Genomic DNA, 15,073 nt, shown 5'->3' with positions numbered 1-15,073 from the left:
ACTTTTTATAAACAGGAGTAAACGCATCAACAGCGCTATAAAATTGTGCAATCCTACCCGGTGTGATGATACGTAAATGACACGTGTGATCTTGTTGTTGTCTTGTGCAATAATGCATTGTGTTTAGATGAATGGAATCATTAATTTATTAGAAAGTGTCTTCCTGGGGTGAGTGGTGAAACAGACGTTTTTGCCAGGAGCTAGTCAAGGAAATGAGAGACAACCACAAATCATGGGTATTGCTGTTGGATGATGCCATTAGTCAGTGGTATTGATTCACATACTTCAGTGTCATCCTCTGAGGAATCTGTTTTTGTGAACTTGTGAAATGTAGCTTTCTGCTAAACAACAATTGACCAATTCTTCTTCCGCAAAGCTAGCAGACAACTTGTAGTAAAAATGAATCTATTAACTGTTGATCTGCGTGCCAATTTGAAATTTTCATTAAGACTTCCAGCAACTGATGGAAAACATCTGGCACCCTGACTGGAGACAGACACAGCTGGTTGCCACATGTTACATATGGTCATCAGTCATTTCAAGGCAAAGGCAAGGCAAAACAGTAAAGCCTATGTGGACTTGTTGCACAAATAGTCATTCATCTATTCATTTTTTTACCACTTGTCCTGTTCAGGGTCATGTGTGAGCTGGAGCCTATCCCAGGTGACTTTGGGCAACAGGCAGCGTACATCCAGGGCTGGTCGCCAGTCAATCACACAGTGCATATGGACCAACAACCATTCACATTCACACCAATGGACAATTTAGAGTCTCCAGTTGAATTAACATGCATCTACATTGGTGAGAAAAAGTGTTTGCCCCCTTCCTGATTTCTTTTTGTAGTTCATGTTTCTCACACGTAAATGTTTCAGATCATCAAACAAATTTAAATATTAGTCAAAGACAACACAACTGAACACAAAATGCATTTTTAAATGAAACCTTTTATTGTTAAATCCAAACCTACATGGCCCTGTGTGGAAAAAGTGATTGGCCCCTAAACCAGTTTAAACTGGTTGGGCCACCCTGAGCAGCAACTGCAATCAAGTGTTTGTGATAACTTGCAATGAGTCTCTTACACGCTGTGGAGGAATTTTGGCCCACTCATCTTTACACAATTGTTGTAATTCAGCCACATTGGAGGGTTTTCCAGCATGAAGCGCCTTTTTAAGGTCATGTCACAGCACTCAGTAGGATTTATGTCAGGACTTTGACTACTTTTTCACACAGGTTGTAGGTTTAGATTTTTTTTTATCACTTTAATAATAAAAGGTTTCATTTAAAAAGTGCATTTGGTGTTCAGTTGTGTTTTCTTTGACTAATAGTTATACGTATTTGTTTGATGATCTGAAACTTTTAAGTGTGATAAACGGGCAAAAAAATAAGAAATCAGGAAAGGTGCAAACGCTTTTTCACACCACTGTATATGACAAAACACGCAAACTCCACATAGAAAAGTATGAGCCGGTTTCAAACCCAAGACCACCTGACTGTGAGGCAGACTCGCTGCCTGTTGCATAATTATGTTTCCAAAATATTTGTGGTCTCGAGCATTGTTTTCACTCACCACCCTTCCTGTTGTGCCTTTTAAAGTAACTACTTCCAGAGAACTGGTTAGATCAGCTCCTCTGCTTTTCCTTGTATTGCTTTTCAACTTGACACCGCTTTTTCATTGAGACACTGGACATCTTATCTTGTGCTGCTATCAGAGGAAGTTTTTTTTTTTTTAATAGGTTATATAATTAGGCGAGCTTGACCTTTCAACCTAGAGTCTTAAGTTTGAAGACAAAAGTCAAATTGGGGAAAAAATGAGCAATATATTTGTTAGATTCAACACAGAAAACAAACTCAACATGAAATATTTATTAGCTAAATAGGAATGCAACATTTTTATGAGGAATTAGTATACAGCGGAGCCTCCGTAGTTGAACATACAAAGAAGTCGTAATTTATTTGGTCAAAAAAAAAAAAAACATCTTTAGACCATCATCATGTGTGACATTACATGAGACTTTAAATCAGGGGTCACCAACGTGGTGCCCGCGGGCACCAGGTAGCCCCCCACGACCACATGAGGTGCCCGCAAGCCTGCTTTTCATTCAGGTTTTCAGTTAATAATGAAAGAACAGTAGAAAGAAATGCATTCTGAAATACAAAATGTGAGTTGTGGACACCAGCATTTTGTTCATGTTCTGGTAAAACAAGCATATTCGCTTTGTTTGGGTTTAAAATGAGCTCTGAAAAATAAATGTTACAAAAATGAGTAGCTCTTAGCCATTTTTTTTTTTGTAAAAGTAGCTCTCACAAGGAAAAACGTTGGTGACCCTTGCTTTAAATCTTGCAAGACTTCAGCTCAAGTACTACTGTACTACTGGTTGTACCCGGGCTCCATCTAGTGCCACTCATACCAGAAATAAAAAAAATATAAAAAATACAATAATATTAGAGATATAAAAATGAAATTAAATTCAAACAGTTTTCCTTTGTTGCAATATTAACGATTAAGGACAAGCCTCATATTCGAAGGTAAACCAGATTGTAAACTGAGGTAGGGTGGTACTTGGTGTGAAAAGTTTGAGAACCTTTGGCCGAAAGGGTTCATTCCAAAAGCGTGTTTGGCTTTGTTCTTTTTCTATTTGTGTTTTTCTGAGAGCAAAGAGAGAAAGCGTGATAATGACCATAGAACTTATCAAAAGAATTACACTAAAAGTCACTGCGCCATGCTGCTTTCATGAAACAAATCAAGTGTATAATATTTTTAGCATGTTATGTTGTTCCTAAACTTGCACACTCAAAAATATACAGTGTTACCTCCTTTATCGTGGGGGTTAGGTTCCCAAAATAGTCAGAATTCGGTGTGGCCGCTATTTGCCTCAAATACTCATATTGTAGAATGATAATGCACGGCACCATGCTGCAAGGATCTGAGCACAATTCCTGGAAGTTGAAAACATCCCAGTTCTTGCATGGTCCGCATACTCACCTGGCATGTCACCCACTGAGCATATTTGTGATGCTCTGGATCAGCGTATCTGGTATTTGACGCAAATGGTGGCCTTTCTTTGTGGCCAACCTAAGGAACAAAAGCTGTTTAATCCGCAGCTTGATTTGCCGTACCTATGAGGTGGACTGGTTATCTCACCTATCATCATGTGGAAAAATAAGTTGTTTTGGATTTGTGTCATTACAAAAATTTGTTTTTCTTTTTTTGTAATTCCCACACGCTCCCTGAGATGATGCTAAGTGACATGTCATTGAACACAGTGTTGCTCACCTTCTTCACTCGGACCGGGAGGGGTAAAGTTATGGGGCGACAGACCTACTGCTGACTCTTTTGTTGTTATTTGTTGTTAAATCTGGTAAATGGGGGAAGGACAACTGATTTAATTATACATGCTAAACATTTACCTGCGCTGATTAAATGTTGGTTAAAAAGAAGTGAGATGTACGCTAACACATGCGCTCTGCTAGCTTATTTCATTATGGACATTAAGGTAACGGGTTCATTTCCACGACACACAGACTGGCTAGGCTACAAAAAAAGCGTCACATATTGACACCCTTTTCGTTTGCCTTTCTTCTCTCACCTTTTTTCAATCCCAGACGTTATTTTAGCGGGCACTGGCAGCAGAGTTTCACTCTGATTTGCCACAACTGCCAACTGACAGTCAAAGCTGGAGCTATGAAGCAGTAGTGGACCAAACCATTTAATGTAGCTATAGGTGGGTGATCAGTCAATATGGAAGTTTACTTTTGATCAATGTGGATATTTAACTGTTACTACCAAATACAAGAGATTGTTTTAATCGTTTTCTGACTATATTCAAAAAAAAATAAAAATCACAACCAGATAGCAAAATTATTTACCTATTTACTGGGGCCCCTGTCAGTAATGGGCCATTGGAATTGTCGTAACTTTCCCTCGCTTTGCGGCGCCCCTGAATATGGTAGAGGAACTGGCTTAAATTCACCTGAGCTGCCTCATTTCCTTCTATTCTCATGTTCCCGATATTACCTTCTCAGACTGGGAGAAAACTTTTACAAGCTTCTTTTGCACCTCCTTTGTCTGGGTGGTAATGCTGAATCACCTCGGCGTGAACGAACATTCCTGACGCAGATAAGCTCTGATTAAGGTGATTCATACCAACCCTCAGGGCCCTTTAGTGGTGATGCACGTCACTGCGGTCAGACTTTATTCCTCTTAGGAGCTTGGTTAAAAATCTCATAGAAACAGTCAGAATGCCGATAACGAAGCTAAAAAAAACAAAAAACGAACTAACTGAATTTGCCGCTACAATAAATGGATTTTATTGGAGATGTACAGTACATGTGATTTAATAGTTTTTTAAATTTTTAATAAATTTGCGCATTTACATTTCCCATTTTTTTTCTATGTCGACATTATGGGGTGTTTTGTGTAGAATTTTGAGGACAAAAGTAAATTAATAAGGCTGTCACGTGACGATGCGTGAAAAGCAAAGCGCCGTGAATGCTTTCCGGCTGCTTCGTGGATGTCAACTACACCGTGTCTCTTCAAGCCTGAAATGTTCTCACACTTTTACTGAAACCAGAGACAGGACATGAAGAATAATGTGCAGTGATGAAGTTTCAGACCAGGAACAAAAGAACAGGTCAGCCCGAGCCAGGTGAGGTGGTGCGGAAGCGAGGAAGGAAGAAGAACGGATGTATGCAGGTTTAACCCTTATATTCACTGAATTACAGTTTGACAATTATTTTTATTATGTTTTTTTATTATGTTGATGTGTTCAGGTCAGAACGAAGTTATAAAAGAGCAGCAGAGTCTGTGCTTTGAAGCACAGTGGCGAACTTCATCTGCCGCCATAAGAGGTGTGTTTGCTCTGGTGCGCATGCGTTAATTACCTCCGTAAGGCGCAAGCACAGTGCAGAAGTTATGTTTTTGCTGGCGTTTATCTGTTTGTGTGTGTTCAAAATAACTTGAACACTTCTGAATGGATTTGGATGAAATTTGCAGGAATTGTCGGAAATGGTATATGGACGAACTGATTATATTTTGGGGGTGATCCGGATCACGGTCTGGACCCAAGACATTGCTAGATAGGACCATTATTGGCATTTGTGCATATAGTTCCACAAAAAATGGTCAGAACGCTTGGAAAAAAAATTACAGGACAAATTGCCAGCACGTCTACACAATATCAAAGACTTCATCCATAAAAATGTAGGATTATTATTTTGGTGTGAATCACAATATGGCGCTTGGCGGAGGTCTGCGCTGTCAGAGTGCTTCGCCAGTTACACAAAAAATTGTTTTTATTAAATATATTTCTTACCGCCATCAATGCATTATTTTTGACAGCCCTAATAATATGTTATATTGATTTATAATGTTGGAATTCTTAACTTTCTTCTCTGATTGGCTAGGTGAAATCACATGACTCTGGTGCCTTACAATAAGGCTTCCATTTCAACTGAAGTTTAAGTTATTAAATTTGGTTCCTAACCCCATAAAGGGCACATCTTATGTGCTGTAGGTCTTTGATTTCTGCCTTTGTGAGGAAGAAAAGATAGAAAATCAAGTTGAGACTGTTTGGCATCTTTTATAAGGGTTTAACCACTTATAGGCCACAACATTATCCATATCCAATACAAGAAGACATTAATCATAAATTGACTTCATACTAATGATGATTAGTGCTTAATTTAATTTAAAATGCTTATGATTGTGATTTTACTTTACCAAGATGAAGTGGTGCTGCCTGCAGGAATTCTGGGCCCCATGAACAGAAAAAAGCTCTTTGCCTGCCCCTAAGTATGATTATTTTTATTTTATTTACATTAACTGCACTGTGAACTATAAACGTGTAGTTTATCCTGTCTGATTTTAGTTTGTTTTTATATATATAGTAGTATAAGTTATATTATAATCTTTCTACTGTTCGATGGATTGCATTTTGAATAGAACTGAATTTGAGGTGCAAAATTGTCCATTGAGACTGCAGGTTGATGTATAGCTAAGACTGACTGGAGTACATGACATAGGAAATGCTGCACATACTGTAGGTAATGTTTCAACCTGTCAGATAGGAAATGCATGTGTATGAATGCATGCAATCCTGTCTGTGAATCACATTGTGACGTGCAGTGTGAACTGCAGGCGTGTGCTGCAGTAGGTGGAGCTGCTCTCAGGATTGGCACCGACCCAGTCCACGACTCTTCTCTTTATAAGAGGAGTCTGGTCTTTCCAGCTTCACATTCACCCTGTGAAACCTGCCAACCAAGTGTGCCTGCTCCTTCCCTCCACCCGAAGACAACATGGGCAGACAAAAGATATATTTGGAAAAACTGTCCAAGACCTTCCAGATCCGAAACCTGCTGCTTCGCCAGGCCCTGGCAGAATGTCTGGGCACGCTCATCCTTGTGGTAAGTTTATATATACAGTACATATACTGTACTATTGCATGGCCAGGTAGTAGATTACTGCAGAGTTTTCAGTGTTAATGTGATCATGATCAGTCATGAAAGTTTGTTTTATTTCCGCCACCTTCTCTCAAGAGTCACTTTTGTCCACGTTCCATTGTTTCTATTATGCTGCAGTCTAATCATTTACTCTGCTGTCATTCCTTGGATAAATTTTCCTGTGACAATATTTGCAAAGTAATGAAAGCAACTGACAAGCCAAGCACACACTAGATGGAATGCAAAGTGTTATTCTTTGTATGCAACCTTTGCATTGTAAGAGTGTAAATCTAAGCTAAATTTACATTGTAGTTCACAGTTAAGTGTATCTAATACAATACTCAATGTATAAGCTTGGAACCAGAATCCCAGGAGCCTTAATGATATCTGTATCATGCCACAATGTGTGTGTAGTTGTGTGTGTGTGTGTGTGTGTGTGTGTGTGTGTGTGTTACCACCTATTGCCTACTAAATGCAATTTATTGAATAGGGTGCAAAATTTACTTGCAAATACGTGTAAACACTAATATTATATCATTAAAATAACAATTTCTTTAGATTTATATTCAGAAAAAGAGCGGTCTAATGTCCACCCAAGTGGACCAAGGAGTTCAATGCTTTGCTTGAGGGCTCCTTGGGAGAGCACAGTCGCTCCATCGCTCCAAAGTTCCTTCTTTCATTTCTTACCTTTTATTCATTTTTTTTCTGAAAATAAGACTGTGAGGAGTCCTGAACCAGTTGCCCGATGCCCTAGAATCGTGAGCCCTGAATAGAACAGAACATTGGTTTTCAAAGTTGAAGTGGGAGGTGCCAGAAGACGTGAGAGGAAGCGCAGCAGCTTGAGAAAAAAAATTGTTGATTTTGAGTTCTCCGGTCAGCGAGTAAACAGAGTTTTGGGAGGGCAGAAAACACCACAAAATATACCCCAGAAAATCAGTTTTTCAGAGAATAGGGGAAGACAGAAATGTTTTATATTATCTGAGGGGATGCTCACTGTGCTACACTTTGAAAACCCCTGGAATAGATTAAGCTTTAATTCCTCCCACACTAAGGGGAAATCAGTCCATTATGTCCTTATATACTGCCATGACAAAGTCCAATAAAAAAAACAAAAAAAACCCCATTAATTTCTCCTTTGACATTTACTAAATGACACACAAAGGTGTGGTCCAGGCATTTAACAGTGACACACATAACTAGAATCACAAAGAAGAGTGGAGGCAGAATAATAGTGTGCATGACATGTTTGTCTTCCTGTATCACCGATGACAGAAGTGTCACCTAACGTTCTCTCTCTTTTTGCTGGTGACAGCAAACAGTAGACTAGGCACAGTGTGCTCCGTCTGCACCACCTTTTTGACGTAGGGATATAGATGTTAACAAACACAGATGGATTCGCACACTCAAGTTTGAAATTATATCCCATTGCTCAGCATCTTCTTGCTTGTTTTTGACCTGGATCAAATCCTTCTGCTCCAAAATGCACCACACAAACAGCTTTGTGTTTTAAATTTAACTTTCAGCTCTTTAAAAACATTTGCCAAATGTTTTTTTAGGTGTACTGTGGGTTTGATTATAGGCTTCCCTCACAGTGTAGAAGGCTGTCTGCGTCTAGCCGCGCTGGTGCATAACTTGCTGCATCAGCAAGTTGCAGTTTTGCAAGTGGAATATCATAACATATCAAAACATGTTCTAAAGTAAATCATATATGAACATATATACTGAATAAAAGGAGAAAAACAAAGTGTTTGTGGTGTGTTAATGAGTGGTCCCATGTGAGGCCTGAAGACAAACGTCTGGTGCTTCAAGTCCGCATCCTTTATGTTAACCTCAACACATGAGTCCTGTAAAATGAAAACTTTTAAAGCAAAAAGGTGTGGACCACACATTCCTTTTACAAACCAATAAAGTGCATGCAGAAAACGACATAATCACAGCATGCAATCTGTACAGTAACAACTTGGCAATGATTCTTCCTCATCAGCTGAAGACTACTTCTACTACTACAAGTACTAACCAAATACACCAAAATACACTACTAATGGAACCTGGAATATAATATTTAAATAATAGCATTGAAAGCATTAACACAATCGACCTTTTATAATGACAGTACCGTACATTCCGGTGTATAAGCCACTACATTTTTCTCAAACTTTAAACCCTGCGGCTAATACATAGCTAAAAACTACATTTCCCATGATGCATGGTGTGGTCATGTTCTAATCTCATCTCCTATACTTAAGAACTACTACCAATTGTTTAAATATGTATTTCCGATAACGCTATTAGTAAGATATTCGATCATAAGGGCAAAAAAAGTTCAGGAAACAACCAAAAAACACAGAGAAGCCACCATTCTCGGCATTTGCTAAGCCTGTCGCTGTAGTTGAGCGGAGCCGGGTATGCACACGCTGCAGTTTACAGTGAGCAACAACAGGCACAATTTATACTAAAATCAAATGTAAAACATTGTTGGATTTTGATTATTCAATAAACACCATAAATATATCGCCAAGATTGCAAAGCCTGTTGTGCTGAATGAAAACAAAAGAAAAAAGGGGATGTATTGGAATTGTGCAGCGATCGCGTTGTTGACACACACCTTGCATCTGCTGGGGGGATCCACGCACTATGATGACGCAAAGGTGCCACTGTACTGTGGTTCTTATGAAGTCCAGAGGATAACTCCGGCAGAAATAATGTGTAATATCCAGCAATTTCACAAGTGTCCCTACGTAAACCTTACGCACTGTACGTAGTGCCACAGGCGTACACGTCATATCTGCTGACGTATCCTATACGTCAATAAATAGAAACAAAATAGAACAAAAATGCTGTGTTGTTCTCTTGGAGATGAATAAAGTATCTATCCATCTCACACTGACGACTGAAAATAAACAACCGTATGTAAACCGTCTTCTTATTATTATTTTTGGCGGGCCACAACCAACGTTTAGATGCATACTGCCACCTACTGTACTGGAATGTAGACACGGTGCCTGGATGTAGATGCGTTCTGCACATGCGCAGTGACAACCCGGTAGTAACATCATGGGAAACACGCAACGAAAATAGGTGGACCATCGTGGTGTCTCAGATATACCTACAGTACACGGACATTTGTTTCTCTTGATTTGCTGAAGATCATTGATCAACGTTTGAAAACACCATCATGACATACTTTGAAATATTAGAGGTTTATTTAGATGTAGGATTTGGCACTCACTCTTCACTGTGACTATGAGACCAACACATACTGTATGAGCTCTTGAGTTGCATGCATCTCATGGAACCTTCACACAGTCCTCTTTCCAGTGTTTATTTTTGTCGACTTAGCCGTATTGTACATTGTACTGAGCAGCCACGACAGAAATGTGTGCATCGCTTTCCTACGTAGCAGCAAGTCGCAGTTCCGATTCTAAAGTCATCATCACATTTTTCCTTTTTGCCATCACTGGTACCTTTCTGTGGCGGCAACACCACAAAGGTTTTTTTTTGTTGTTGTTTTTTTTTAAGCCAAAGAAAAAGCAATGTCAAGCATTTCCCTACTTTTTTCACTGAAGTACATGTACAAAAAAACTGAGAGATTCGGGGGTATGATATACTTCACCTTGTTTCTTAAACTCGATCAAACCCATTCAAGTAATTCAAGACATGCTTAAGCTGTTAAACATAATTAAATAAAAAAAACAGCCTACGTAACAGATTTGTTTTATTAGTCACAAAGCACAAAAACCCAGGCCGATAAAAAAAACAAACTGTGTGCCCCAAATGGCCCGCTGGCTAGGCTTTGAACCCCTCCCCTGTAGAGCCAAAGTGTTGTGAAATGAGATACAAGATGAGGATTTTTCAACAGTTTGAAAAACAATTTTTTAAATTGGGTCAAATTCAAAATTGTTTAACCTGCACACCATCTGACCTTAAAGGTTGTAGTTAATTATGTATATTTGTCTTCCAGATGTTCGGCTGTGGTGCTGTGGCACAGTTGGTGTTGAGCGGTGGTTCTCATGGTTTGTTTCTGACAGTCAACTTTGCCTTTGGCTTTGCTGCCACCTTGGGAATTCTAGTCTGTGGCCAAATATCAGGTATAGTTTCAGGCTAATGTTTTCTATTACACAAAGCTGTGCCACCGTTGTTGACAGTCTACATGTACTTGTCGCAGGAGGACATCTGAACCCTGCCGTGACCTTTGCCCTGTGCCTGCTCGGAAGGGAACGATGGAGAAAGTTCCCCATGTACTTCCTCTTTCAGACAATCGGCGGGTTCTTCGGCGCGGCCGTCATTTTTGGCATGTACTACGGTAAGACGAATCCCCGTGTCAAGCTTGTTTTTTATGTTTGGGTTTAGTCAAGTCTAACTGGAATTGTATTCAGTGGTTCATGGGTTCCTATCACGTCCTTTTTCAGTTTTTATTTGGATTACCAACTGTCAGTATAGGATGAGTTTTTTGAGGCTTTTTGAGTCAGCGAATGTCAGTGAATTTTTTAATGTATACGTCAATATTATGGCCATTCAATACAGTATATTCTGATTTATTTTGGTAAGTTTAGGTCCTGGGGAGGAACCAAAATGGCCTTAATATGTGACACTTTATACACCTTTACAGAAACATTCAATGTCCCTGAAGGTTCCTGAATTTTGTCATTAAAAATGTTGGAAATTCAGCTTCCAATTTTGGACCAATGCAAATATTTAAATGTATGTACTTCAAAAAGTTACCTTCAACTATCCAAGTCTCTCAAATCACATGGAATTAAATATTTACAAAAGCAAAATGCAAGCTACGTACAATAAACAACCATTTTTTCTCTACTCACCGGTTATACTAACCTACACTATACATACACTACTACAACAAATCCTTAAAATATACAATAGAGAAAATTCACTATATTTAGCACAATATATTTTCAGAAAAAAAACATCTTGAAAATTAACAAGAATAAATTAGATTAGATTTTTTAGATTAGAATTTTTTTTCTTACCAGGGACTTTTGTGAGACCAATTTGGATACCTTAAGTATTATATAGGAGCTTTGCCATTTTACTTGTTTTGAGCATTTTGGCTTAAAGTCAGGTTTTCTTGTTATCTTGGTAGATTATTTATATTATTTTAAGTAATATACGGTATATAAAAAAAATAGGTATTTACTGCAGTACCATATGTTTTAGATTATTACGGCAAATGTGCAAAATGACCCTCACTGACAAAAGTAACAAAACGGTTATGCCCTGAACCCATTCAGATGCTCTGTGGGACTTTCCTGGAGCATTCAATGTGACTGGACCAAATGCAACTGCTGGTATATTTGCTACCTATCCTGGAAAACATCTCACTATTGTCAATGGATTCTTTGATCAGGCAAGATTTTGAATTCTTTTTTTTAAATTCCTTATATATAAATAAAATACTTTGGTAATCAAACTTACAATATCCATCCATCCCTCTGCACTGTAGATTATTGGCACAGCGGCACTGATCGTTTGCATTCTGGCCATTGTGGATCCCTACAATAACCCTATCCCACAAGGACTGGAGGCCTTCACTGTGGGTTTTGTGGTTCTGGTCATCGGCCTGTCAATGGGATTCAACTCTGGCTATGCTGTCAATCCCGCCAGAGACCTCGGACCTCGTATTTTTACTGCAATAGCCGGGTGGGGCTCAGAAGTTTTCACGTAAGCACCCATTTCACTTTTAATTATAATCATCTGGAAAGCTTGTTGACCGCAAAGTGCTTACAATCCGATCGGAATTGTCACTCTTCAGTGTCAGAAACGGCTGGTTCCTGGTGCCTGTTTTTGCCCCCTTCCTCGGCACAATCATCGGCGTCATCATCTACCAAATGATGGTCGGTTTCCACGAGGAGGGAGAAGTTCGTGACCAGAGGGCCGCGGAGGAAGAGAGTGTTCGACTCACCAATGTCGGCACCAACGACAAGTCGAAAGAGGCCACCAAACAAGTGCATTGAGCCGCTCGTACCACAGCAACAAATTTTTGATTCACTTTCCAGCACAGTTGATCTCCACCCCCTTTCTAGCTACTGCCAGAACGATGTGATCATGAAATGAAGCTACTTTGTCGTTTTTTGTATGATGTGTAGACTAGAGGAGCTTTGAAATTGTGTCTCCAGCCTTCATGTATAAACAGTATTTTTATTCTTTGTACCAGTGTAGTTTTAAATCTGTTTTAATCTACATAAGCACTAAGACACCATACCAGTCCACACAATTTCAATGAATTCAACAAACTGGTCATGATTAAAGTCATATCAGAAGATTACTTTCTATTTCATTCTGGGAAAACAGTTAAATCACGTTGACGATTTTGTGTCACAAATGACCTTTTTTCCCTTGCAGGTACATAGTCATGAATTGAACCGTGAACCATGCACCTTTTGTGACTCGTGTTTTGGTACCAGACTGGAATATGAGCCTTTTTTTATTGTGTTTTTTTTTGTATGTCAGTTGTACGTCAGCTGAGGGGTTGTTCTTTTGTACGGATACAATAAAGTGTTTTTATACGGTTTCGTGAATGTGGATCTCGCTTCTTTCTTTCTCTCTTTACCAAATTGATTTCTATTCGTTGTGTAAAGGCTATTTCTTCTCTTTAGCCTTTTTTTTTCTGGTTCTTTGACATTACTGTCGGAGAAGTAGTCAACAATCACACAACTGAAAAGGTTTTCAAATTGTATTAAAAAATAAGAGCAATGTATCTGGTTACAGCGCTGGACTCTATCATCAATGAGACAGATGGAAAAGAGCCCAGAATTAAAATACACAGACTCTACACAGCAGCTGCCGTGCCCATCTAGTAAGCGAAACTTAAGTTTGTGTGTAAGTGAGAGTTAAGCTTGTGCGAGTGACAACAATGCATATATTGTGTCTCTCAGTATTTTCCTTCATCTCGATTACGGATAATAACGAGCTGTACTCGTTTCATGCTCGTACTCTGCTAAAATGTATTATCCGTACCGGATACTCATCTAAAATGTAAAGTTATTTTTGCACCATTGAAACTTATCAAAAATATATTATTGTAGTCATAATAAAACATGTTGAATAACCTCTGAGAAGCCTATCTGAATTTGTCTTTAGTTATAGATAGTGTTTTGTAATATAACATTTTTTCTGGTCATACTTTAAATGCATTGAAATGATAAGGCATCTTTAAGTAAACTTCCAGCATCATTTGAGTATCTCATTGCCAGGCAGGGTCTCCTGCTTTTCAGTCATCAAACTCACAAAGAGCCATTGTCACACAGTTGTTACACTCCTGAAACTTCACTGTGCTCTTAAAACATGATTTTTAATTACTAAAACAGACCAAGCTACTCCATTATTATGCCGTGCACTGCAGTATTTCAAACCGCTATTTCAAGATGACACTTTAATTACAAGTATACCTCAGGAAACTTAAATCATCATGAAATAAAATCTGCTTTGGTCTTGTTTTGCTCATCTGTTCTCAACATTAGCCAAGAACGGATTCGCTTCGCTTAATTTAGCTTAGCAGACAGACGGCCAGGGTTCAAAATGGAAAGTGACCCTCCTCCAAAGCTTACTCATTATAATTTGAACAAGTATAAATCATAAAGTGTGATGGGGAAAGGTTGATTTATTGACTGACTCACATACTCATTGGGTCATTGGGTCTCATTGGGTCTGTCGAGAAATGAAAAAAAAAAACACAACAACAAGAGCTCATGTCTTCGGACGTTTAAATCCTCCACTTTTGACTGAATGTTGCAAAGTATAATCATTGCTACAACAGAGCCAAACACCGGAAATTTAAGTTGACAGTACTGAAAATGTGTAATTCCACTGTCAAGGTACACTAATCAACCTTACGACTGCGGAAATGTTCAATTTGCCGAGCATAGGGGCACAGTTTGAGTAAAATGGAACTATCCGATCGGGTGTCATGTATTTTAAGTGGTAGACCGACATCTGTTCAAACCATGTCATGTAGGGGGGAAAAAAAAACAATTGTCGTGCTTCTAACTGTACATGTTGCAAAAGGAAGGAAATGTAAACCCCTGACTGGTCTGCTGCAAAAAAAACATGGAATGCTTTCATCTTTAAACTGTGTAATACCCTCAATATAGCATCTGACATACCGAGTGTAATCAATTTTACAAGGGTTACTACAGAGTATAGCTTAAAGTCTCTATTACGTCCCCTGGGTCAGTTTCTGCATGCCAAAGTCTCATCTCCAACATTGTCTCCTGTCTGGATGTGAGTATATTTCAGACAAAACAAGCTGAACATGTGAACATGTGGGGCAAGTGGCATTCTTCACTTTTGTAGTGCATCACTCTTACAAATTGTTTACTGTAGTCAGCAAGCAAGAATCTTCTCGTCTGTCTACCTGCAAAACTTCTGTAAAATAAAAACTTCCCGCAAAGTCTTTGTTTTCGGTTCATGGAAACGTTTACAGTATCACTTTCAGAAGCTTTGACATCAAAATGTGAAAATGAAGGCTTCATTTTTTTGTTATTTCCGTTAGATAGTTAGTCATTACATCTTTTTGACCAGTCAGTTCCCCTCCTTCCATGTGTTTGTTACCACTGTCACATGGCCACTGTTTCATTAGCTTGTCCCTCCCCTTGTATGTCTCAGCCAAACAGCACAC

At 38.9% G+C, this 15,073-nt stretch overlaps 1 protein-coding gene across 5 annotated transcripts; it reads left to right on the top strand.

Moving 5' to 3' along the window:
- The first annotated feature begins 4,498 nt into the window (after window positions 1-4,498).
- Window positions 4,499-12,958, top strand: aqp3a (aquaporin 3a). Of its 5 annotated transcripts, XM_054773165.1 has the most exons (9): window positions 4,499-4,685; window positions 4,771-4,848; window positions 5,724-5,791; window positions 6,137-6,402; window positions 10,400-10,526; window positions 10,604-10,741; window positions 11,688-11,803; window positions 11,900-12,117; window positions 12,209-12,958. In XM_054773165.1, exons 4-9 carry the CDS (start codon window positions 6,295-6,297, stop codon window positions 12,408-12,410), a joined length of 909 nt encoding a protein of 302 aa, XP_054629140.1. In that variant the 5' UTR covers window positions 4,499-4,685; window positions 4,771-4,848; window positions 5,724-5,791; window positions 6,137-6,294; the 3' UTR covers window positions 12,411-12,958. The 5 variants fall into 5 exon arrangements, with proteins under 5 accessions (XP_054629140.1, XP_054629141.1, XP_054629139.1 ...); XM_054773166.1 differs by lacking the exon at window positions 5,724-5,791 and having other exon boundaries at window positions 6,228-6,402; XM_054773164.1 differs by having other exon boundaries at window positions 4,499-4,646; window positions 4,771-6,402.
- The last annotated feature ends 2,115 nt before the right edge of the window (window positions 12,959-15,073 follow it).

This window comes from Dunckerocampus dactyliophorus, chromosome 4, assembly GCF_027744805.1.
Source record: "Dunckerocampus dactyliophorus isolate RoL2022-P2 chromosome 4, RoL_Ddac_1.1, whole genome shotgun sequence".
Classification (NCBI taxonomy): Eukaryota; Metazoa; Chordata; class Actinopteri; order Syngnathiformes; family Syngnathidae; genus Dunckerocampus; species Dunckerocampus dactyliophorus.
This window is presented reverse-complemented; position numbering and strand designations above follow the sequence as displayed.